Here is a 25,136-nt window from a genome sequence, read left to right on the forward strand (position 1 = left end):
CATGAAAAGTAGCTCAGCCATTCAGAACTACCATCTTTCTGGACTGTTGCCTTCAGGCACTTGGACTCCATAACGTGTGCTCTGCACTGTGGCAATAAGACAATTGCCTGTGCTCTGCACCATGGCTACTTTGACTGACTCCAATAACATTCATGCATGGCCTCCCACCATTTACACGGCATGACGTGCAGTCTTGTTTTATTGCACCCAGGTGACCAACTGACTTTCCATTGAACTTATAAAAGTGTAACATCTGCATAGCTCAACCATGAAGATGATGTGGCTATTAGCACAGATATGAGTTTTGAACAAAATTGACTTCAGTTTTTTAAACATTTTAAACATTAAGAATTTTACAAGTATAATTCTTAAGGGATGGACAGGCTCGATGCAGGAAAATGCCATTCTTTGGTCTCTGGTACTGCTCCCAAAGAGAGTAAACTACAATAACATTTCTTACAGTAAGACTTTCCAATTTCAGCTCTCTTTCTGCCAATTCTAACTTGCCATCAGCATGGTATGCAGTACACAATTAACACAGCAGAATTACCAAAGTCTAATTCATGGCCATATGTTGTCATCCTCCCTGAAGGCACTCTGTGTACATTCTTTGTGTTAGGTTAGAAAATGTTCTGAAGATCACTCAGTCATAAGCATCATCATAGCTAAACTGTACCCCCTGCTCACATTTTGACCAGCGACCGCTGCAGTGATTAGAATTTTAAAAACTGACTCATGCTCTAGGAGGCCCTCTCAGTCTTAATGTAACAATCTCTCTCTGGGAAAGATGCACCAAACTGCTGCTAGTATTTCTCCAGTGATGCTGTTTGACTTTAGACTTTAGAGATACAGCGTGGAAACAGGCCCCTCAGGCCACTGAGATTGCATTGACCAACAATCACCCTATACACTAAAGATAGATGCAAAAAGCTGGAGTAACTCAGCGGGTCAGGCAGCATCTCTGGAGAGAAGGAATGGGTGACATTTCGGGTCGCGACCCTTCTTCAGTTCCTTCTTACACAAACCCTGTACACTAGTTCTATTCTACACACTAGGGACAATTTCCAGGAGTCAATAAACCTACCAGCCTGTATGTCTGTGGAGCTTTATTGGCACCTGTAAATTGTTCCTAGTGTGTAGGATGGAACTAGTGTGCAGGGTGATCGCTAGTCAGCACGGACTAGGTGGGCTGAAGAGCCTGTTTCCATGTTGTATCTCTAAAAGCGCTTTGAGCATGTGATAAGGCGCTATATAAAATAAATGGATTATTATTATTATTAAAGTCTTGTTGGCCCGCTGAGTTACTCCAGCACTTTGTATCTTTTTTTTGTTGCTAGGTATCGCCCTTTTCCCCTATTAGTTGCTGTGCATTTCCACCATTTTCTGGTTTTGGTTTCTAATTTTGAAGATTTACATTTCTGTACAATTCAAAAGTTAGTGGCCCAACGGTGAATTCTTTTTCATAACATCAGTACACGCCTTGACCTTGTTTTACTGTTCCTTTAAATCATAAATGGCTACTTAACAAACCCAATAAAATGATAGTGTCAAGGTCCACATTGACCTGAACAAGCCATCACTGGTTTAATGAGCTATGCAAGTTACTCAATGCAATTCGCATGGATAAGGAACTGATAGAAATCTCTTGGTTAATGTCCTAGGCAGTACTCACATCACATGGAAGATTAGTGTAGGAAAGAACTGCAGATGCTGGTTTATACTGAAGATAGACACAAAATGTTGGAATAAATCAGTGGGTCAGGCAGCATCTCTGGAGAAAAAGGGCCTGAAGAAGGGTCTCGACCCAAAACATCATGCTGAGAAACTTCTCTCCAGAGATGCTGCCTGTCCTGCTGAGTTACTCCAGCATTTTGGGTCAATCTTCATGTGGAAGATTAAACAGCCTTTGTTTTTCATTCTTTCTTAGAGCCCAGCAACAACACAGGAAAAATTTTCAAGACGTATCTCACAGCTTGGGTTAAAAGTGGTCCTAATTTCTATTCAACAACAAGGCACAATTCTCTTTAAAAATTGTAACAAATAGGAAAGAAAATCATCCTGTATTCCTAATTCAACCTTCATACTCCAAAGGATAAAGACAGAGGAACATCGGGCCACCAGTCTCTTCAAAGTTTCCTTCAAATCATGTGCGATCCAGTTTCAAAAAGAAATTTCTCATCATCATTAAATCAAAATCCTTGGGGTCTCTGCCTGACACCACTTTGTTGAGCAGGATTTGGTGTGACTTTCTCAAAGATGACTAAGGATGGACAATAAATGTTGGTTTTGTCCGTGATGACAACATTCCCGGAATTAACAAATAAAAATGGGTAAAATTAACCAGGCTTTAGAGATGTAAGAAAATAACTGCAGATGCTGGTACAAATCGAAGGTATTTATTCACAAAATGCTGGAGTAACTCAGCAGGTCAGGCAGCATCTCAGGAGAGAAGGAATGGGTGACGTTTTGGGTCGAGACCCTTCTTCAGACTGATGACAGGGGGGCGGGACAAAGGAAGGATATAGGTGGAGACAGGAAGATAGAGGGAGAACTGAGAAGGGGGAGGGGAAGAGAGGGACAGAGGAACTATCTAAAGTTGGAGAAGTCAATGTTCATACCGCTGGACTGCAAGCTGCCCAGGCGAAATATGAGATTAGATCATTTAGAGCTGGAAGGATCACTAAGAACATACAGCATCACTTTGTTTACAGTGAATTATATTTTACATGGATGATATTTTTTCTCAAAAAAGCAACAGATTTGTGAAATCCTTGAACAAAAGTCACAAAGTGCTGGAGTAACTCAATGGGTCAGGAGGCATCCCAGGAAAACATGGATAGCTGACATTATGGATCGGCTAATTTCTTCAGAAATCCTGGAAAATGACAAGGTGATTCTCCTAACCAATCCCACCTTGTTTTGTGTAGGAAGTAACTGCAGATGCCGGTTTACACCGATGATAGACACAAAATGCTGGAGTAACTCAGCGGGACAGGCAGACTCTCTCGATAGAGTCAGGGGAGAGGGAGAAACAGAGATAATGAAGTATAAGATGTGAAAATGAGACATCAAAGGGGAAGCAGTTCAAGGAAAATCCAGAATAGATCATTGTTATCTAGGAGAAGTTATCTAGGACTAGGGGCACACTGTATGTTTTGTTACAGTTTGTGAGAATTATTAGTTCCTAAGATTATCTCCCATTGCAATGTATGTAAAAAGCACATTATCTAAAATGCTACTTTCCTGAAATTACTTAAAGTTGCACCTACAGGATGACAATATTTAGACAGATGGGAGCTGTTTGCAGAGCACCAATACATTATATATTGTTGCTTGGAACAGTTTTATGATTAGGTGAGTTAATAATTTACTGCCAAATACTCCATAAAATAAACACCTCTCCAAAATATGTTATAGTTTTAAAATCTAATCTGAGTGTGGCATATCAGAAGGAAAAGGGGAAAACTAGAAAGGATATGATACCGATTAGTTATTCATAAAATGAGCTCTCTTTAAGGTAATTTTGTTTTTAAATCAACCATTAAAATGGCTCGAAACACAAATAAAAGAACTATTAAGCTTAATGCATGGAACCATTAGATTCTGCTTCAAGGATCCTAAGCAATATTTGTTTGCTTAATGCTTTATGTATTTTGAACATCAGCAACTAATCCTCAGTTAACAGAACATACATTTCCCCAAAAATATTTAAAAAGTATCTTGGTTCCCAACACACAAAAAATACGCTCAGGCACACACACACATAAGCAAACATCACCCATATCTAAAATGCTGCATAGATTTTTCTTAATGTTCAGCACATTCAGATTTGAGTAGCATTTTACAATCCGCCCACTGACGTTTGCTAGCTCCTCTTCACAGAGATGACTTCAATTTTAATTCTTTGCAACATGTTTGTTTCTAACCTCAAAAGTAAATTATGAGCCCACACTAACAATGCTATTATTTGTAACAATGTAAAAACAGGATGCTCAGAAACTCTTTATCTCAGAGAGGTTACCCATAGGTGTTCAGTTTAAACACCTCTTACCTGAACACGTATTATATTAAAACGTGCTGTTCATTCAAAGACAAAGACAATCGCAATGATGGTCCAATTCTATACTGCTATCATTGAGTCTGTCCTCACCTTCTCCATCATGATCTGGTTTGGCTCAGCCACCAAGCATGACATTCGGAGGCTGCAGCGCATTGTTCGATCAGCTGAGAAGGTTGTTGGCTGCTACCTTCCTCCCATCGACGGACTGTACACTGCTAGGACCAGGAAGCGAGCGGATAAGATAATCTCTGACCCCTCTCACCCTGGCCACAAACGCTTTGAAGCACTTCCCTCTGGAAGGCGATTCCGGACTGTCAAAGCCACCACAGCCAGACATAAAAACAGCTTTGTTCGACGAGCAGTAGCTCTACTCAACAACCAAAAGTCTGTAGCCTCCTTTTGCTCTGGTATTTTATTTCATTCTTCATATGTTTAAATTATAATGTTTTATTTTTAATTATCTACTGTATATCTTATTGTTACTTGCGAGCTAAGCACCAAGGCAAATTCCTTGTATGTGTTGTATGAGGGCATGCAGCGTAGGTTTACTAGGTTAATTCCCGGAATGGCGGGACTGTCATATGTTGAAAGACTGGAGCGACTAGGCTTGTATACACTGGAATTTAAAAGGATGAGAGGGGATCTTATCGAAACGTATAAGATTATTAAGGGGTTGGACACATTAGAGGCAGGAAACATGTTTGCAATGTTGGGGGAGTCCAGAATCAGGGGCCACAGTTTAAGAATAAGGGGTAGGCCATTTAGAACAGAGATGAGGAAAAACTTTTTCAGTCAGAGAATCTTCAGCCCACTTGCCCAGCTGTTCAAGATGCCACTACAATTCTTGATAACCATCTTCACTGTATACAGTGTCATTTATTTTAGTGTATCATTTTAGTTTATATTAGAGATACAGTACGGAAACAGGCCCTTCGGCCCACCGAGTCCGCACCGACCAGCGATCCCCGCACATTAACACTATCCTACATGCACTGGGGATAATTTTACACATACAGCAAGCCAATTAACCTACATATCTTTGGAATGTGGGAGGAAACCGAAGATCTCGGAGAAAACCCATGTGGTCATGGGGAGAACGTACAAACTGCGTACAGACAGCACCCGCAGTCAGGATCAAACCCAGGTCTCCGGTGCTGCAAGCTCTGTAAGGCAGCAACTCTACCGCTGCGCCACTGTGACCGTGATCTGCAAATTTAGCAATCATGCCTTGTACATTCTCATCCAAATCATTGATGTAGATGACAAACAGCAATGGCCCTGCCTGATCACTGAGGAACACCACCAGTTCTAAAAATAACCTTCCACCTATCCTTCTGCTTCCATGGACTCATCTCTGTGTCCAGTTACCCTGTTTCCCTGGATTCCTTGCGATCTAACCTTTGGGAGCAGCCAACAAAGCAGAACCTGATCAAAGGCTTTGCTGAATTCCTTATAGATCACATCTACGACCCTGCCCTCGTCAACCTTCTTGGTTATTTCTTAAAAAAACTCAATTACATTGGTGAGACATTATCTCACACATACAAAACCCTGCCAATTAATCCTGTTGTTCCAAATGCATTTATATCTTAGCCCTCAGAATCTTCTCCAGTAACTTTCCTACTGCAGATGTCAGGCATACTGGTCTATAGTTCCCAGAAATTACTTTGCAGCCTTTCTTAAATGGAGGCATAAAAGTAGCCACCCTCCAGTCTTCTGGCCCATCACCTGTTTCTAATGATGATTCATTTCTCTCAGCTAGACTCCTGCTTTTCTCCAGCTTACCACAATGTCATTGGATTTATCTGATCAGGTCTGGAAGATTTATCTGCCTTCATGCATCCTAGGACATTCAGCACCTCCTTGATGCTAATACATAATCCTCAAGGCATTGCCATTAACTTTGCCAAGGTCCCTTGTCTTCATGTTTTTATCCACGCTAAATAGAGGGTAGAAATATTCATTGAGGACCTTGGCCATCTTCTGCAGCTCTGAACATAGATGACAATCATATATTTTGTCAAGTATGCCAGTACTGATCCTTGCTTTACACCATTGGCCACAGACCTCCAGTAAGATCACCATCCCCCCATTACTACCCTCTGTCTTCTCTGGCTTAGAATTTTGAATCCAATCTACCAAGTCACTGCGGATCCCATGTGCCTTGATCCTTTAGATCAGCCATGTTGAATATTCTACTGAAGTCCATGTAGGCAGCATCCACTGCCCTCCCATCATCACAAAGAGTTAATTCCCGGAATGGCGGGACTGTCGAATGGTGAAAGACTGGAGCGACTAGGCTTGTATACGCTGGCATTTAGAAGGATGAGAAGGGATCTTATTGAAACATATAAGATTATTAAGGGATTGGACACATTAGAGGCAGGAAACATGTTCCCAATGTTGGGGAAGTCCAGAACCAGGGGCCACAGTTTAAGAATAAGGGGTAGGCCATTTAGAACGGAGATGAAGAAAAACTTTTTCAGTCAGAGAGTTATAAATCTGTGGAATTGTCTGCCTCAGAAGGCAGTGGAGGCCAATTCTCTGGATGCTTTCAAGAGAGAGCTAGATAGAGCTCTTAAAGATAGCGGAGTCATGGGGGTATGGGGAGATGGCAGGAACGGGGTACTGATTGTGAATGATCAGACATGATCATATTGAATGGCGGTGCTGGCTCGAAGGGCCGAATGGCCTACTCCTGCACCTATTGTCTATTGTCTATCAATCACCTTTGTCACCTCCTCAAATAACTCAATCGAGTTTAGAAGACATGGCCTCCACACAGAAGCTGTTCTGACTATTCTTAATAAGTCCACGCTTTTCGAAATGCAAGTAAAATCTATCCCCAGGAATCTTCTCCAATCATTTCTGGCTTATAATTTGCTCGATTATTCCTATTGTCCATCTTAAACAAAGGAACATCATAAGCAATTCTTCACTATTTTGGGGGCTCGTCCAATACCATAAAGCATACAAAGACCCCAGCTATTAAGGCCCCAGCAATCTCCTCTCTTGCCTCCATCACTAACTTGGGATAGATTCCATCAGTCCCCAGTGATATATCAACCTTAATGTTTTTCAAGTAACCTGACACCTCCTCCTTTGTGATATCAATGTGCCAGAGAGTATTACTATTCCGCTCCCTGATCACACTATTCTCCATGTTCTTAAGTTGATTAGTGAAATTCCTAATCAGTTCCTAGCCTTCTCCTATCCAATGTGCGTATACCCATATTTGTCAGCAGGGAATCACAGCAAAATCAGAACACAAATAAGCCATTCAGTCCTTCTCTTCCTCGGTAATTCAATGTAACCAGGGCAGAGCCTTTACCTCAATACCATATTCCTAAACTCTCTTCATATCTCTTTATTCCTTTCATGTCTAGATACGCATCTGTCTCAAACTTAAATATATTCAATGACGGACCCACAGCCTTCTCTGGGAGATTGTGACTTTAGTTCTACACATCCAGAGGAAACATTCTGTTGTATCCAGATTGTTATTCTCTATTAGAATTCAATGAAATTAATATAGGATTAGTTGCCCAATCTCTCATCATATCTCCCACAATACCAGGAATCAGTCTGACAAACCTTTGTAGTTTGGTTTGGTATAATATAGTATCGTATAGTATAGTATAGTATAGCATAGTATAGTATAGTGTAGTACAGTATAGTGTAGTGTAGTATAGTATAGTTTAGTATAGTATAGTATAGTATAGTATAGTATAGTATAGTATAGTATAGTATAGTATAGTATAGTATAGTGTAGTATAGTGTAGTAGAGTATAGTATAGTGTAGTATAGTTTAGATTAATTTAGTTTAGTTTAGTTTTTAGCTTAGTTTAGCTAAGTTTAGTTTAGTTTAGTTTGTTGTCATGTATACCGAGGTATAATGAAAAGCTTTTGGCTGCGTGCTATCCAGTCAGTGGAAAGATTATACATGATTACAATTGAACCATCCACAGTGCACAGACACAGGATAAATGAAATAATGTTTAGTGCAGATAAAGTCCAGTAAAGCCCAATCAAAGATAGTCTGAGGGTCTCCAATGAGGTCGATAGCAGGTCAGGACTGCTCTCTTATTGGTGATAGGATGGTTCAGTTGCCTGATAACAGCTGGGAAAAAATCTGTCTCAGAATCTGGAAGTGTGCATTTTCACACTTCTGTAAACCTGGACAATGTACTGACACCATCTGAAAACACTTGAAAAGTTCCATCAATGATGTCTTCGAAGCAGCTTAAATATCATCTGGGAAGACAGAAGAACCAACGTCAGCATGCTGAATGAAGCAAAAACATTAAGCATTGAAGCCTTCACCATCAAGAACCAACTAAGATGGAGCGGTCATGTTGTTCGGATGGAAGACGAGCGTCTACCAAAGCAAACCTTCTACTCGCAGCTTAAAGAAGGCAAACGTAAAAGAGGCGGAAAAAAGAAGAGATTCAAAGACACTTTTAAAGCCAGCATGAAAAAATGTGAAATGGACATCGACAATTGGGAAACCAATGTCAAGGACAGGAAATTCTGGCACCATCATCCAAAAAGGAACAGCGACCTTAGAAGCCAACAGATGCGCAGAATTAGAAAAGAGAAGTAAACGGAAAGAGAGGCAGCAACAACCAAAACCCGATCTGACATCTGGAATTACCTGCCCTGAATGCCGAAGAACTTTCAAAGCCAGGATTGGACTCATAAGCCACCTTAGAGTTCATAAAAACAAATGAACATAGACCATTATCTTTGACCTCGAGGGATAGCCACGACGATGACCTCTAGCGTGATGGTTGACGGGAGTAACCGGGGTGAGACTCGTCCTTGATTATTCTGGTGGGCTTGCCGAGGCTGCATGAAGTGTAGATGGAGTCAATGGAGTCAATGGAATGGGGGGTTGGTTTTCATGATGGTCTGGGCTGCGTCCACAATTCTCTGCAATTTCTTGTGGTCCTGGATGGAGCTGTTCTCAAACCAAGCTGGGATGCATTCTGATAAAATATTTTCTACTTTCATCTATAGAGGTTGGTAAGAATTGTTAAGGACATGCTGAATTTCTTAAGCCTTCTGAGGAAGTAAAGGCATTGGTGTGCTTTCTTGGCCATTGCTTCATACGGCTGGTCCAGCACAAATTGCTGATGATATTTACTCCTAGAAACTTGAAGCATTCAACTATCTCTACTTGCGAACCATTGCCTGGAACATTGTCGTCCATTTCCCTCCACAGTAAACTCTCGTTATAACAGACCATAATTGTGTCCATTATTGCCGATTGTCCGCCCTAACCGAGTAAGGTATTCTCGTAACACATTATTGTATAAATAGTAGAAACAAACAACTACAGTTGCTAGTTAATACACAAAAGGCCGCAAATTGCTGGAGTAACTCAGCAGGTCAGGCAGCATCTCTGGAGAACATGGATATGTGATGTTTTTGGTCGAAACCCTTCTTCAGACACTTGGTCTAGAACTAGGCTTGGAATCCAGGTGAGTTGACGGCCCCAGCCTGCTGGCGGCTGGAGGAGAGGTGAGGATCGGTGAATTCAATGGGCACAGTCCGCGGGTGGCTGGAGTGCAGGTAAGGGTCGGCAAGGTGGCGGCAGACCACAGACATATTTTTTACTGTTGCAAATTGCAGGGAGTTTAGATTGTCCTCAAGAGAATTACAAGACAGTTTTCTTTTACACAGAGTATTGTAGGTGATGGGAATATGGAATGGAATGGAATACTTATTGTCAAATGTGACTAGGCACTGAATATGCTACCAGGAGAAGTGGTGGAAGCAGATACAATAATGATGATTATGTGGAATTTGGTGCATTGAACAGGCAGGAAATTGCAGGATAGAGACCAATTGCAGGCAGATGGGTTTAGATTAATTTGGCATCATGTTTGGAGCAGACATGGTAAGCCAAATGGTTTGTTCCAGTGTGTACTCCTCTACGTTCTATGTTCCAACTTTAGTTGGTCATTCTCACATATAAAGAATGCTGATAAGAACATGGAACATAGAACAGTGCAGCACAGGAACAGATAATTTGCTCCACTATGTAGGATAGTGTTAGGATAGTGTTAATGTGCGGGGTAGGATAGTGTTAATGTGCGGGGATCGCTGGGCGGCGCGGACTTGGTGGGCCGAAAAGGCCTGTTTCCGCGCTGTATATATATGATATGATATGATATGATATGATATGATATGATATGATATGATATGATATGATATGATATGATATGATATGATATGATATGATATGATATGATATGATATGATATGATATGATATGATATGATATGATATGATATGATATGATATGCATGATAACCCTCTATCCCCTGCATATCCATGTGTCTATCTAAAAGCATCTTAAATGCCATTGTCGTATCTGCCTTCACCTCCATCATTGGCAGTGCACTCCAAGCACCCACCGCCATCTGTGTAAGAAAGCTTGCCTGCACATCTACTCTAAACTTTGTCCCTCTCACCTTAAAGCAATACCCTCCATTAATTGATATTTCCATCCAGAGAAAAAGGTTTGGACTGTCCACCCTATCTATGTCTCTCATCATTTGATGTACTTCTACCTGGTCTCCCCTCAACCTCTGGCATTCCAGAGAAAACAATCCAAGTCTGCCCAACCTCTCCTTGCAGCTACTGCACTCTAATGCAGACATCATTATGGCAAAGAAGATGGCTGGTAACTCTGGATCCATGTCCCAGCATGTAACTATGCATTTAAAAGTGGAAGAGGAGAGAGTAAATCACTACATTGAAATGAATTGTTAAGAAAAATGAACTAATTATGTGAAGCACAGCGTAATTGAGCAATTCCTATTTCATTTTTATAAGATCTGAATGTTTCTAATAGAGCACCATTTGGGCAGCACGGTGGCGCAGCTGTAGAGTTGCTGCCTTACAGCGAATGCAGCGCCGGAGACCTGGGTTCGTTCCCGACTACGGGTGCTGTCTGTACGGAGTTTGTACGTTCTCCCCGTGACCTGCGTGGGTTTTCTCCGAGATCTTCGGTTTCCTCCCACACTCCAAAGACGTACATGTTTGTAGGTTAATTGGCTTAGTAAATGTAAAAATTGTCCCTAGTGTGTGTAGGATAGTGTTAATATGCGGGGATAGCTGGATGGCGTGGTCCCGGTGGGCCGAAAGGACCTGTTTCTGCGCTGTATCTCTAAATAGCAAATTGTATTCAAAAGAGGTGATTTTCTCCATTCAATTGACAATCCTTGTACTTAGGGAATGCGATGAATGATGAATATTTCCTGCTATGCCTATGCAATTTCCAACAATTTACATCACTTAGGTACTCTGGAGCATAGCAACTATCATTAGTGCATCGCTGTGCTCACTTACTGTGGCATCAATTGTTAAGAATTAATTTTTTAACATCACCATTAAAATATCAGAGAGGGGAATTTCAGGCAAGTGCATTAAAAGTTTGTGGACTTCAATGTAATTTTAGAACACATGTGATACAAAGTCATCCTCAGTTATATTCATTAAATATGTAATGAAGTAGCGAGTGGATTGTGTTGAACCTAGCCCGCATTTCACCTGTGAACCCTGTGGCCAAACTAACTTGTGGCTAGATATGTAAGAAGGAACTGCAGGTGCTAGTTTACACCGAAGATAGATACAAAATGCTGGAGAAACTAAATGAGTCAGGCAGCATCTCTTCAGAAAAGGAGAGGGACACTGGAGGTATGGGGAGGTACAGAACCTTCCCATACCTCCAGTGTACCCCTCCCCAACTGTTAGTCTGATGAAGGGTCTCAACCTGAAAGTTCACCTATTCCTTTTCTCAGGAGATGTTGCTTGACCTGCTGAGTTACTCCAGCATTTTGTGTCTAACCTTTGTCACTGTAGGGTTCTCAGCGATCTGGAGATATCATTCCTGTGGGTATTTTGCAAGGCAAATGGCAAGTGTGTCCATAGGTCTTGTATAATCCTTTCTAAATACTTAAACACATTTAGAAATAGTTATCATTTATTTATCACATTGTCAAAATTCATAGAAGGAGGTCATTCAGAGCATTATTGGGAAAACGGAGCATTGAGTAAAGTCGTTACAGTCACAGAGAGAAAATGTAAACTCCATCCAGTCAATTCAGGAGGTCAGAACCATAGCCAGGTCCCAGCAGATTTGAGGCAGCAACACAACATGCAGTGCCATAATACTGCCCAGTAGAAATATATCAAAAAAATTCCAAAAGCTTAAAATAAAGTAAATAAAAGTATTTAAAATAACTTTACCTCATAGTTAAAACATTAATTATTATTTAAAAATAAGAAAAGTAGCAGTATGTTTTTTATGAGGTTCGGTGACCCCGTTCAAAAGAAAGGGTCTACATTAAATGTACCATATATGGCTGGGAAAAAGCTGAGGAGCCAGATACCCCACCTCAAGAAAGGTGCCGACCTGAAACATTACCTATCCATGTTCTCTAGAGATGTTGCCTGACCGGCTGAGTTACTCCAGCATTTTGTGTCTTTCCTAAGCGATTTCAACCCCACTCACTAAATTATGGGACTATCATTAAAATCAGTTGTGAGCCCAAAGATACATGGGTTTTCACCTGGTGTGATGACAGAGGTACTCTAGTTATTCGGCTACTCCCTGTGAAACTGCAGTGTAAAACTCACAGTGATCCAGTCCAAATGCATACATATTGAACTTCACTTTTGAAATTTATTGTTACACAAAGAAACCAAATCCTACAGAGTTCAGCTAAAAAATGCATACAGCGGATGCAAAAGAAAATTAACTTCTATTTCATGTTTAGGAATCAAAATTTAAAATGTTCTGATTGCTACATGGTGAAGAATTAGAGTGTAAATATTGAAGCTTAATATTATCAGAAATTTTCAAAACGTTGCAGCATCAGAAAATCAAATATTTAGAACAGTATCCTGATAATTGTCAGTTCGTTAAATCAAAATAGAGAATCATCCAGGTTTCATTTTGGACAATAAAAAAAACCCATTGGTTTGCTGAAGAACCAAATCCAAATTATGTTTTATCGTAAGTTCACAAGTTATAGGAGCAGAATTAGGCTATTCGGCCCCTCAAGTCTACTCTGCCATTCAATCATGACGGATCTATCTTTCTGTCTCAACCCCTTTCTCCTGCCTTCTCCACATATATTTACTGTAGTAATTTTTTTTAAATTTTGAAAGCCAAATATGTTTAACTAAGAATCATAAAGCAGAATGCAAAAATGCTAACTTAGATTCATTCTCCATTTGTAAACACATTGCGCTTTACAATGTATCAGGCTGCCTGTGGCAATATTTAAACACTGAAGGAGAATAAGTAAAATTTTCAATTTGAAATAATCAGATTATGTGGAGCTCCTTAAAATTATTTCAACCATTGTAATCCAAAAGTATATTTTCCTTCTACTTAATTGAATTAACATTGAATTTTGACTATGTTTTTGAATTCCACAGACTTCCAGGTTTTAATGCTATTATTAATAAACTCCAATTAAGAAGCATGTTTTTCTCATGTGTTATTGTTCTTCACATTTCTTACAAAATTTACTCCAGCTTACATTCGTTTGTTATCATATTCTTTCTGTTCTTTAAGATAAGTATCACACTGGACTCTAATTACCATCGAATAAATACACATTTACAGAAACTATTGTAGAATGAAAAATAGTCAATCATATTTGAATATATAATTATCTGATTGCTATTGAACTACGTACCTCCTCCATGGCTTTGACAGAGATAGGGGAAACGCCACACGTTTCCTAATCCCACACAAAAACCAACACAAGTCAGCAAGTACTGAGTTTTGTTGTCCCATTTGGGTCGATCATCCACCTCTTCAATTTCTCTCCTCTCAAGCTCTTCATAGGAAGGAATTCTATCTTCCAAGCCGGGATTCGGCAGAACGAGTTTTGGGAATTTGAACCTTGGCATTATGGTTTTGAGACACGTTCACACTGGGAGCAGGGAAGCAGAAGGGGGTCTGGACAAATTGAAAGGTGCTCTTGCGAACTATGTGCTTTTATACTGAACCTTTAGCACCATCAACAGTAGGTATATCTGCTGCAAATTGATGTGTTAGCAGAATCTTCAACCATCCCAGTAAAATCTGATAATTATTAATGCATTTTATCACCTGGAAGATTACTGTTCTGAGATACAATTGCAGGTTTTGTATCAGAAGACTTCTCAATTTAAATTTATTTGATTCTGTGAAATAAAGGTTGGAAATCATCTTGATCGCCTCCTTAATTTAAATTTTATCCCCCACTTCTTTTACAGCAAGGAGTATAACAATCAGCACGTTCTTATTTAAATTGTATCCGCAGATCAGACATTTCACAAAACACAATATGTAAATAGGAAGTAGGAATAATTGTAAACAGCTGATTATTTTAGTAAGCTTATACCTCAGTGGGTTTTTGAACAGTAGAACATCATAGCTTAATAGAGAGAGAGTAGATTATGTTATTTGATGAGTATTCCAGAGGTCTGGACTAATAATTTGGAGATATGACTTCAAATTCGACTACAGGAGCTGTGAAAGTCATACTTGGTTACTTAAACATGTTAAAATAGAAAGCAAATCACTTCAACATTGACCACAACACCAACAGATTGTCATAGTAACACATTCTGGTTTATTGATATATTTTTAGGGAATCAAATCTGCCTGGCTCACGTGTTTGATCTAAATGTAACTTCAGACCCACAGTCAGATGGATGGAAACAGAGAGACATGCACAGTGTAACAGGCCCTTCAGCCCAACTCATCCATGCCAATCAAAATGAACCATCTAAATAATCCCATTTGCCTGGACTTGACCAATATCCCTCTAAATATGTGCCAGTGCAAATATCTTTTAAATATTGTTATTGTAAATAAATTATGTGAAAACGTTGCCAATCAGTTTCTTGTTAATTCTTTCCTCTCATCTTAAATCCATGCCCTTCAGTTCTCCCCTATATAGGATAGACCCTCTCTGTTCCCCTTATGATTTTATACCCTCAGCCTCCTGTGCTTCAAGGAATAAAGTCCTAGCCTATCCAATCTCTCCCTTTCGCTCAGGCCTTATGTCCTGGCAACATCCTTGTAAATGGTCTCTTCACTCTTTCCAGCTTAATGGACTATTTCCTAGAGCAGGATGACCAAAACTGAGCACAATACTCCAAGTGTGTCTTCACCAGCTTCACCAGTTCCCTGCAGAACCATCCCATCATTCCCACTACTTTTACCTATTTAATTGGATTCAATATATTCAATATAACATCACTAAAAATTGATGTATTTTATAGTTGAAGACGTAACCATAAAGGTTGATAAAGGCAGAGCTGTAAATGTTGTGTACATGGACTGCAGTAAGGCATTCGACAAGGTTCCGCATGGTGGGCTGCTCTGGAAGGTTAGATCGCATGGGATCTAAGGAGAGATAGCTGAATGGATAGGAAATTAGCTCCATGGAAGGAAGCAGAGGGTAATGGTGATAGGTTGCTTCTCAGAATGGATGCCTGTGACTAATGGTGTGTCTCAGGGTTTGGTGCTGTGCTACTGGGTGTGAGCTTTGGGGAGAGGTTGAGTAGGCTGGGTCTCTATTCCATGGAGCACAGGAGGATGAGGGGAGATCTTATAGAGGTGTACAAAATCATAAGAGGAATAGATCGGGTAGATGCACAGAGTCTCTTGCCCAGAGTAGGGGAATCGAGGACCAGAGGACATAGGATCAAAGTGAAGGGGAAAAGATTTAATAGGAATCTGAGGGGTAACTTTTTCACACAAAGGATGGTGGGTGTATGGAACAATCTGCCACAGGAGGTGGTTGAAGCTGGGACCATCCCAACGTTTAAGAAACCGTTAGACAGGTACATGGATATGACAGGTTTGGAGGGATATGGACCAAGCGCAGGCAAGTGGGACTAGTGTAGCTGGGACATTGTTGGCTGGTGGGGCGAGTTGGGCCGAAGGGCCTGTTTCCACACTGTATCACTCTATGACTCTATGACTCTAAATCACTTTCTTTTGACATTGCAGCTTGTAAACATAGAGGTCTTTGACAATTAATATTCTGTACTAGTAGATGCAATAAACCTTTGCAGAACATCTATTATAATGCCACAACTTAACTAAAACTTGATAGTGAAATAGTTATCAATGTCTTATTAATAATCTGGAAGAAAAAATGAGATGCTTATGTCATTACCTTGCATGACTTCAGTAGGACACTTTACCTATACACATCTTGAGACTTCAAGACCCTACTCCAGTCAAAGAAAATCAAAACATTCAGATGCTGATAAACTGAAATAAAAGCAGAAGCTGCTGGAAACATTCAGCAGGTCAGGCAGCGGCTGTGGAGAGAGAAATAGTAAATGCTTTTCACACCACATGAGTCTCTCCCCAACAGGATCATAGTATATTTATACATGCATAGAGTACAGGATATCCATTGACTACATTCTCCTTTGTCTGCAATCATTCCAAGAACTTGGGAAGAAGGTTATGGCTATATACTCCTTTCATCTGAGTACTAGGCCATTGATTGAAGATTTCCTTGAAGATGTGTTCTAAATCTAAGCATTTTCAGCTGCTTCATGAATGGCCCTTCCTTGATCTAGATGTTTAGTTTAGTTTAGGTTAGTTTAGTTTAGTTTATTTTAATTTAGTTTAATTTAGAGATATGCATGGAAACAGGCCCTATGGCCCACCGACTCCATGCCCATCAGCGATCACCCACACACTAGATCTCTCTTCTCCCCGCTAGGGTCAATTTACAGAAACCAATTCATCTACAAACCCTGAAATCTTTGGAATGTGGAAGGAAACTGGAGAACCCGGAAAAAACCCACACGGACACATGGAGAACGTACGTATAAACATACAAACTGATTATACATAGTCAGGATCGAACCTGGGTCTCTGGTGCTGTGAGGCAGCAACTCTACCATTGCACCACTGTACACCTTGGTTATGTTCGTTATGGATTGCACTCCAAACTGCAGAATATCTCCATACAGAGAGGACTGCTGAGTATAGTTCTGCACTTTCATTCAGGGGGGGTGAACTAATGTATGTTGTATCTATTCTGAAAAAGACCCATTCTCCACCAAGCTATGCTCCCATTTTACTTGACAAATTTTCCATCCACATTGCTCCTGGACCTTTAATCCCAGAGATAATATTTATGCCTGTTTCTTTGTGGCATCAATTGTATTAAAATGAGATTGAATCTTCAAAAGGCCTCGACTTTTTGGTGACACTGCCATGGAACCCTATGGGTCATCTATTACCATCTGCCTGACTGCTTTGTGATGCAATTTCACTCACGGTAATTTCATATTTGCATAAAGGTTTATTCAGAATTTTAAAGTATACTCCATCTCTTGATTATGGCCGCGAGACGTTTCAGCGCCCGGTGCGATTCGGCCGGGAGGACTTCCATCCCCTTGCGGGGACTGTGCGGGTCGGTCGGGGACGAGCTGTCTGTCCGTGGGCGTGGGGAAGAGAGTGGAAGTTTTGTTGCCTCCATCACAGTGAGGGGGTGTTTGGAGTCACTGTGATGGACGTTTGTGTTGGGGCTATGTGTCTTGTGTTCTTTTTTTCTATGACTGCTATGTAGTTTCGTTCGGTACTTCGGTACCGAATGACAAATAAAGCTCTGTTATACTGTTATACTGTTATACTGTTATACTGTTATACTGTTATCTCTTGATTATGGCAAGTGATAAACCTGATCACATCAGCAATAACATATAACATATAACATATAACAACTACAGCATGGAAACAGGCCTGTCCGGCCCTACCAGTCCACGCCGACCATTCTCCCTGACCTAGTCTCATCTACCTGCACTCAGACCATAACCCTCCAATCCCCTCCTATCCATATACCTTTCCAATTTACTCTTAAATAATAAAATCGAGCCAGCCTCCACCACTTCCACCGGAAGCCCATTCCATACAGCCACAACCCTCTGAGTAAAGAAGTTCCCCCTCATGTTACCCCTAAACCTTTGTCCCTCAATTCTGAAGCTATGTCCCCTTGTTGGAATCTTCCCCACTCTCAAAGGGAAAAGCCTACCCACGTCAACTCTGTCCGTCCCTCTCATAATTTTAAAAACCTCTATCAAGTCCCCCCTCAACCTTCTACGCTCCAAAGAATAAAGACCCAACCTGTTCAACCTCTCTCTGTAGCCTAAGTGCTGAAACCCAGGCAACATTCTAGTAAATCTCCTCTGTACCCTCTCCATTTTGTCGACATCCTTCCTATAATTTGGCGACCAGAACTGCACACCATACTCCAGATTCGGCCTCACCAATGCCCTGTACAATTTCAACATTACATCCCAACTTCTATACTCGATGCTCTGATTTATAAAGGCAAGCATACCAAACGCCTTCTTCACCACCCTATCCACATGAGATTCCACCTTCAGGGAACAATGCACAGTTATTCCCAGATCCCTCTGTTCCTCTGCATTCCTCAATTCCCTACCATTTACCCTGTACGTCCTATTTTGATTTGTCCTACCAAAATGCAGCACCTCACACTTATCAGCATTAAACTCCATCTGCCATCTTTCAGCCCACCCTTCCAAAAGGCCCAAGTCTCTCTGTAGACTTTGAAAATCTACCTCACTATCAACTACTCCACCTATCTTAGTATCATCTGCATATTTACTAATCCAATTTGCCACACCATCATCCAGATCATTAATGTAAATGACAAACAACAGTGGACCCAACACAGATCCTTGGGGCACTCCACTAGACACTGGCCTCCAACCTGACATACAATTGTCAACCGTTACCCTCTGGTATCTCCCATTCAGCCAATCTTTCCAATGTCTCTGCAGTTACTTGACATTGTGCTTCTAAAGTTTGGCTCATAAGTTAATTTAAGTCCTCTTTTACATGCTGCATGCTTGTTAAACTGTGCTAATGACGTTGTTTTGTAAATCATTGACAGGAATGAGCTATCTTCACTTTGAATAACATGATAATAATTCCTTATATCTGAAACCAACCAGTCATGCGTCAGATACTTGAATGATGAATTTAAGGGATGCTTTGAAATGATCAAAACATGAAATAGCTGGTGCAAGAGATGGCTGTCAGCGAATCACGCAGCAGCATTATCATAACATCAGGTCCAAATATAATTGCCATTTCTTATATTGCCTGAGCTTGTGGCAAGTGCCCATCTAACCGTGGAAAAACAACATGCTGGAGTAACTTAGCAGATCAGGCAGCATCCCTGGAGAACATGGACAGGTGACATTTTGGGCCATAACCCATCTTCAGACTGATTGCAGGGAGATGGGAATGAAAGCTGGAAAAGAAGAGGGGTGGAACAGAACATGGCCATTAGTGGGTAAATTCAGGCGAGGGTGAGTTTTGATAGGCAGATTGTTGTACAAAGGCCACGGATGAAGGGACCCGAAAAGGATAGAGAAATATTAATTTTAGTTTAGTTTAGTTTACTTTAGTTTAGTTTAGAGATGCAGCATGGAAACAGGCTCACTGAGTCCCTGCCGACCAACGATCCCCGTACATTAACACTATCCTACACACACACGGAACAATTTACAATTTACAAACTTCATAAGTTCATAAGGTCATAAGTGATAGAAGCAGAATTAGGCCATTCAACCCATCAAGTCTACTCCGCCATTCAATCATGGCTGATCTATCTTCCCCTCTTAATCCCATTCTCCTCCCTTCTCCCCATAACCCCTGACACCCGTACTAACCAAGAATCTATCTATCTCTGCCTCAAAAATATCCTTTGACTTTACCTCGACAGCGTACTGTGGCAATGAATTCCACAGATTCACCACCCTCTGACTGAAGAAATTCCTCCTCATCTCCTTCCTAAAGGAATGTCCTTTTATTCTGAAGCTATGACCTCTGGTCCGAGAGTCTCCCACGAATGGAAATATCCTCTCCACATCCACTCTATCCAAGTCTTTCACTATTCGGTAAGTTTCAATGAGGTCCCCCCCCCATCCTTCTAAACTCCAGCGAGTACAGGCCCAGTGCTGTCAAATGCTCATCATATGTTAACCCACTGATTCCTTTGAGGCAAAATATCTTTATTCAGCACACGGTGGGAGAATCTTTCAGAAGAATTTCTCAGTACTGAAAATACATCAATGTTTTATATTCTTTGAGCACAACGAAAACAGCAAGTGATTAAATACAGATTCAATCATTAGTCTCATAGTTGATTTCAACATTTTGTCTGCAGACAAGTGGCTCTACAAAATTAAATATTTACAATAGGAGCACCTCTCAGCTTCAAAGAACCTCTGAATACTTAATTAGTTGGGAATCCAGCCCCCCTTTTACAATTGTAATGAGGGATGGCTCTCTGGATACACAAACACACACAATCCAGATTGAGAGAACAAAGATGTTTTTAACTACGCATTGTGTTCGGTTAGTCACTTATCCCTTTCCCTGTTCAACATAAACATTCAACTATTGTTTTCTCATTGAGATGTACAATGCTTCAGGGATGCTTTATTTATCACGTGCAACTGAACAGCAAATTAAAAAACATATTTACACATGAAGCCGCCTCCATGTTTTGACACGTCGAAAGTCCGGTCTGCCTGCGTGCTCAGTCTACTGGAGCAGTCCCTGACCCTGCAGGGCCGTCCTCCATCGCCTTCGACTGGGTTGGCCTACGAACTAATGTCCCACTCCCTGCCCGGCCATCTTTGTGTCCAAGGGGTGTCTCCTGCAGCCAACCATGAAGGCGCTGGAGACATCAGCCTGGTTCACCCTCCTACGAACCCTGGCTCCTCTCATCCGACTTCTCCAGCAGCTCTCTCCCGGTACCACGTTCCGCCGAGCCTTCGGGACCTCTGGGCGGGCACCGCGGTTGCGGCCCCTCGGGAAGGCCACAATGGTGCAAAGCTCAGGATGTCCCATGCCTAATGACTGGTTTTAGTGTACTTAAAGTATCAATGGGTGTTATGCCTTTAATGAAGTACGTTAGTATACGAATCAACAGATGAGACTACACCGATCAGCCAAAACATTATGACCACTGATAGGTGAAATTAATAACATTGGTTATCTTGTTACAATGGCACCTGTCAAGGGGTGGGATATACTAGGCAGCAAGTGAACAGTCAGTTCTTGAAGTTGACGTGTTGAATGCAGGAGAAATGGGCAGGAGTAAAGACTTTGACAAGGGCCAAAGACTGGAGCGACTAGGCTTGTATACACTGGAATTTAGAAGGATGAGAGGGGATCTTATCGAAACGTATAAGATTAATAAGGGGTTGGACACGTTAGAGGCAGGAAACATGTTCCCAATGTTGGGGGAGTCCAGAACAAGGGGCCACCGTTTATGAATAAGGGGTAGGCCATTTAGAACGGAGATGAGGAAAAACCTTTTCAGTCAGAGAGTTGTGAATCTGTGGAATTCTTTGCCTCAGAAGGCAGTGGAGGCCAATTCTCTGAATGCATTCAAGAGAGAGCTAGATAGAGCTCTTAAGGATAGCGGAGTCAGGGGGTATGGGGAGAAGGCAGGAACGGGGTACTGATTGAGAATGATCAGCCATGATCACATTGAATGGTGGTGCTGGCTCGAAGGGCCGAATGGCCTACTCCTGCACCTATTGTCTATTGTTTATTGTCTAATTATTATGGCCAAACGACTGGGTCAGAGCATCTCTGAAACGGCAAGGCTTGTGGGGTGCTCCTGGTCAGCCGTGGTGAGTACCTACCGACAGTGGTCCAGGAAGGGACAAGCCACAAACCGGCGACAGGGTGTTGGGCACCCAAGCCTCATCGATGCGCGAGGGCAACGAAGGCTATCCTGTCTAGTCCAAACCGACAGAAGGTCTACTGTGGCACACGTCCCAGAAAATTTTAATGGTGGTCATGGGAAAAATGTGTCACAATACACAGTGCATCGCACCCTGTTGCGTATGGGGCTGCACACGGAGGACCAACAGCATGTTAGGCAAGTGGTCATAATGTTTTGGCTCTTCAGGTCATAATGTTTTGGCTGATCGGTGTATTTCCAATGCATTTCTCTTTAGTGATCTCATCGTGCGAGTCAGTGACCTACAAAACCTTGCAGACCATGGTGACACAAGAGATGCTGAAACTTGGAGTGATAAGCAATATGTTGGATGAACCTAATGGGCCAAGCAGCATCTGAGGAGAGAAATCGATGTTTAGTGTTTTGGGCCAGGGCTCTAATGTGAACTTGACCCTTCCCAATGGATTGACTGCTCATTTCCTTCCACAGAGCTGTTCGACCCGCTGAGTTCCTGAGTTCCAGCAGATTGATTCCAGGCAGTGGCGTCTGCCAGATTTTTGCCTATACTTTACATGTGAATGGTTTGTTTTGAAGACTGAAGCTCGCAAGAATTAATGGCTACTATATTAATAGCTACTTTAATAATGTCCATGATATTTTTCACTGCATCATTTCTGATTATGATTATTGCTGCTTCTCCCTAACACCCATGTCTCATTCTGCCCTGATCTTAAAATAAATATATCTACATTTTAGAATACCCTCAGTGATTGAGACACCACAACCCTTTGCAGTGGAGAATTCCAGAGATTCCCCAAACACAATGAGAAGCAGTTCCTGCCCACCTCAGATTTCACACTCTGCGGGAAGCTCATTTTAAATAATAATAATCTTATAACTATGTCCCTTATCTAAAATAGAAACATAGAAACATAGAAAATAGGTGCAGAAGTAGGCCATTCGGCCCTTCGAGCCTGCACCGCCATTCAATATGATCATGGCTGATCATCCAACTCAGTATCCCATACCTGCCTTCTCTCCATACCCCCTGATCCCTTTAGCCACAAGGGCCACATCTAACTCCCTCTTAAATATAGCCAATGAACTAGCCTCAACTACCTTCTGTGGCAGAGAATTCCACAGATTCACCACTCTCTGTGTGAAAAAAGACTTTCTCATCTCGGTCCTAAAAGACTTCCCCCTTATCCTTAAACTGTGACCCCTTGTTCTGGACTTCCCCAACATCGGGAACAATCTTCCTGCATCTAGCCTGTCCAACCCCTTAAGAATTTTGTAAGTTTCTATAAGATCCCCCCTCAATCTTCTAAATTCCAGCGAGTACAAACCGAGTCTATCCAGTCTTTCTTCATATGAAAGTCCTGCCATCCCAGGAATCAATCTGGTGAACCTTCTCTGTACTCCCTCTATGGCAAGAATGTCTTTCCTCAGATTAGGAGACCAAACTGTACACAATACTCCAGGTGTGGTCTCACCAAGGCCCTGTACAATTGCAGCAGAACCTCCCTGCTCCTATACTCAAATCCTCTTGCTATGAATGCCAACATACCATTCGCTTTCTTCACTGCCTGCTGCACCTGCACGCTTGCTTTCAATGACTGGTGCACCATGACACCCAGGTCACGTTGCATCTCCCCTTTTCCTAATTGGCCACCATTCAGGTAATACTCTGCTTTCCTGTTCTTGCCGCCAAAGTGGATAACCTCACATTTATCCACATTATATTGCATCTGCCATGCATTTGCCCACTCTCCTAATCTATCCAAGTCACTCTGCAGCCTCTTAGCATCCTCCTCGCAGCTAACACTGCCACCCAGCTTCGTGTCATCCGCAAACTTAGAGATATTGCATTCAATTCCCTCGTCCAAATCATTAATATATATTGTAAATAACTGGGGTCCCAGCACTGAGCCTTGCGGTACCCCACTAGTCACTGTTTTAGATAAGGGACATAGTTATAATGTCCCTTACAATAGACAATAGACAATACTCCCATTTGTGGAAATACCTGTCATATCCCTGATATGTTTTACCCCTCATTCTTCCGAACTCTAAAGAATACAGATTGGCACAAAATGCTGGAGTAACTCAGTGGCTTAGGTGACATCTCTTGGAAAAAAGGATAAAGAGGTGACGTTTTGGGTCGAAACCCCTCTTCAGACTGTGAGTCAGGGAAGAGGGAAACTAGAGGTATGAAAAGGTTCAGAACAAATCAGAGCTGGCACCGATGACCAAGGAAAGGTGGAGTCCACAATGGTCCATTGTTGGCTGTGGAAGGGGCAATAACGAACATATAAAGTCATTAAGGGATTGGACACGCTAGAGGCAGGAAACATGTTCCCAATGTTGGGGGAGACCAGAACCAGGGGCCCCAGTTTAAGAATAAGGGGTAGGCCATTTAGAACTGAGATGAGGAAAAACTTTTTCACACAGTTGTGAATATGTGGAATTAGACAATAGACAATAGGTGCAGGAGTAGGCCATTCGGCCCCTCGAGCCAGCACCACCATTCAATGTGATCATGGCTGATCATTCTCAATCAGTACCCCATTCCTGCCTTCTCCCCGTACCCCCTGACTCTGCTATCTTTAAGAGCTCTATCTAGCTCTCTCTTGAATGCATTCGGAGAATTGGCCCCCACTGCCTTCTGAGGCAGAGAATTCCACAGATTCATAACTCTGTTCTAAATGGCCTACCCCTTATTCTTAAACTGTGGCCCCTGGTTCTGGACTCCCCCAACATTGGGAACATGTTTCCTGCCTCTAACGTGTCCAACCCCTTAATAATCTTATACGTTTCGATAAGATCCCCTCTTATCCTTCTAAATTCCAGTGTATACAAGCCTAGTCGCTCCAGTCTATCAACATATGACAGTCCCGCCATTCCGGGAATTAACCTGGTAAACCTACGCTGCACTTCTTTGCTCCTCTACTCAACTCCTCTTGTTATGAAGGCCAACATTCCATTGGCTTTCTTCACTACCTGCTGTACCTGCATGCTTCCTTTCAGTGACTGATGCACTAGGACACCCAGGTCTCGTTGTACGTCCCCTTTTCCTAACTTGACACCATTCAGATAATAATCTGCCTTCCTATTCTTACCACCAAAGTGGATAACCTCACACTTATCCACATTAAACTGCATCTGCCATGCATCCGCCCACTGACACAACCTGTCCAAGTCACCCTGCAACCTCATAGCATCTTCCTCACTGTTCACACTGCCACCCACCTTTGTATCATCTGCAAATTTGCTAATGGTACTTTTAATCCCTTCAT

General features: G+C 41.8%; 1 protein-coding gene across 1 annotated transcript in view; it reads right to left on the reverse strand.

The window, feature by feature from the left end:
• LOC144606415 (sodium-dependent neutral amino acid transporter B(0)AT1-like) overlaps positions 1 to 13,996 on the reverse strand; it is a 36,016-nt gene extending 22,020 nt beyond the window's left edge. The window contains exon 1 of the mRNA XM_078422476.1: positions 13,780 to 13,996. Within this exon, the coding sequence (XP_078278602.1) occupies positions 13,780 to 13,996 (217 nt within the window). The remainder of the gene's footprint in view (positions 1 to 13,779) is intronic.
• Positions 13,997 to 25,136: the final 11,140 nt, after the last annotated feature.

The sequence above is a fragment of the Rhinoraja longicauda genome, chromosome 2 (genome assembly GCF_053455715.1).
Source record: "Rhinoraja longicauda isolate Sanriku21f chromosome 2, sRhiLon1.1, whole genome shotgun sequence".
Lineage (NCBI taxonomy): Eukaryota > Metazoa > Chordata > Chondrichthyes > Rajiformes > Arhynchobatidae > Rhinoraja > Rhinoraja longicauda.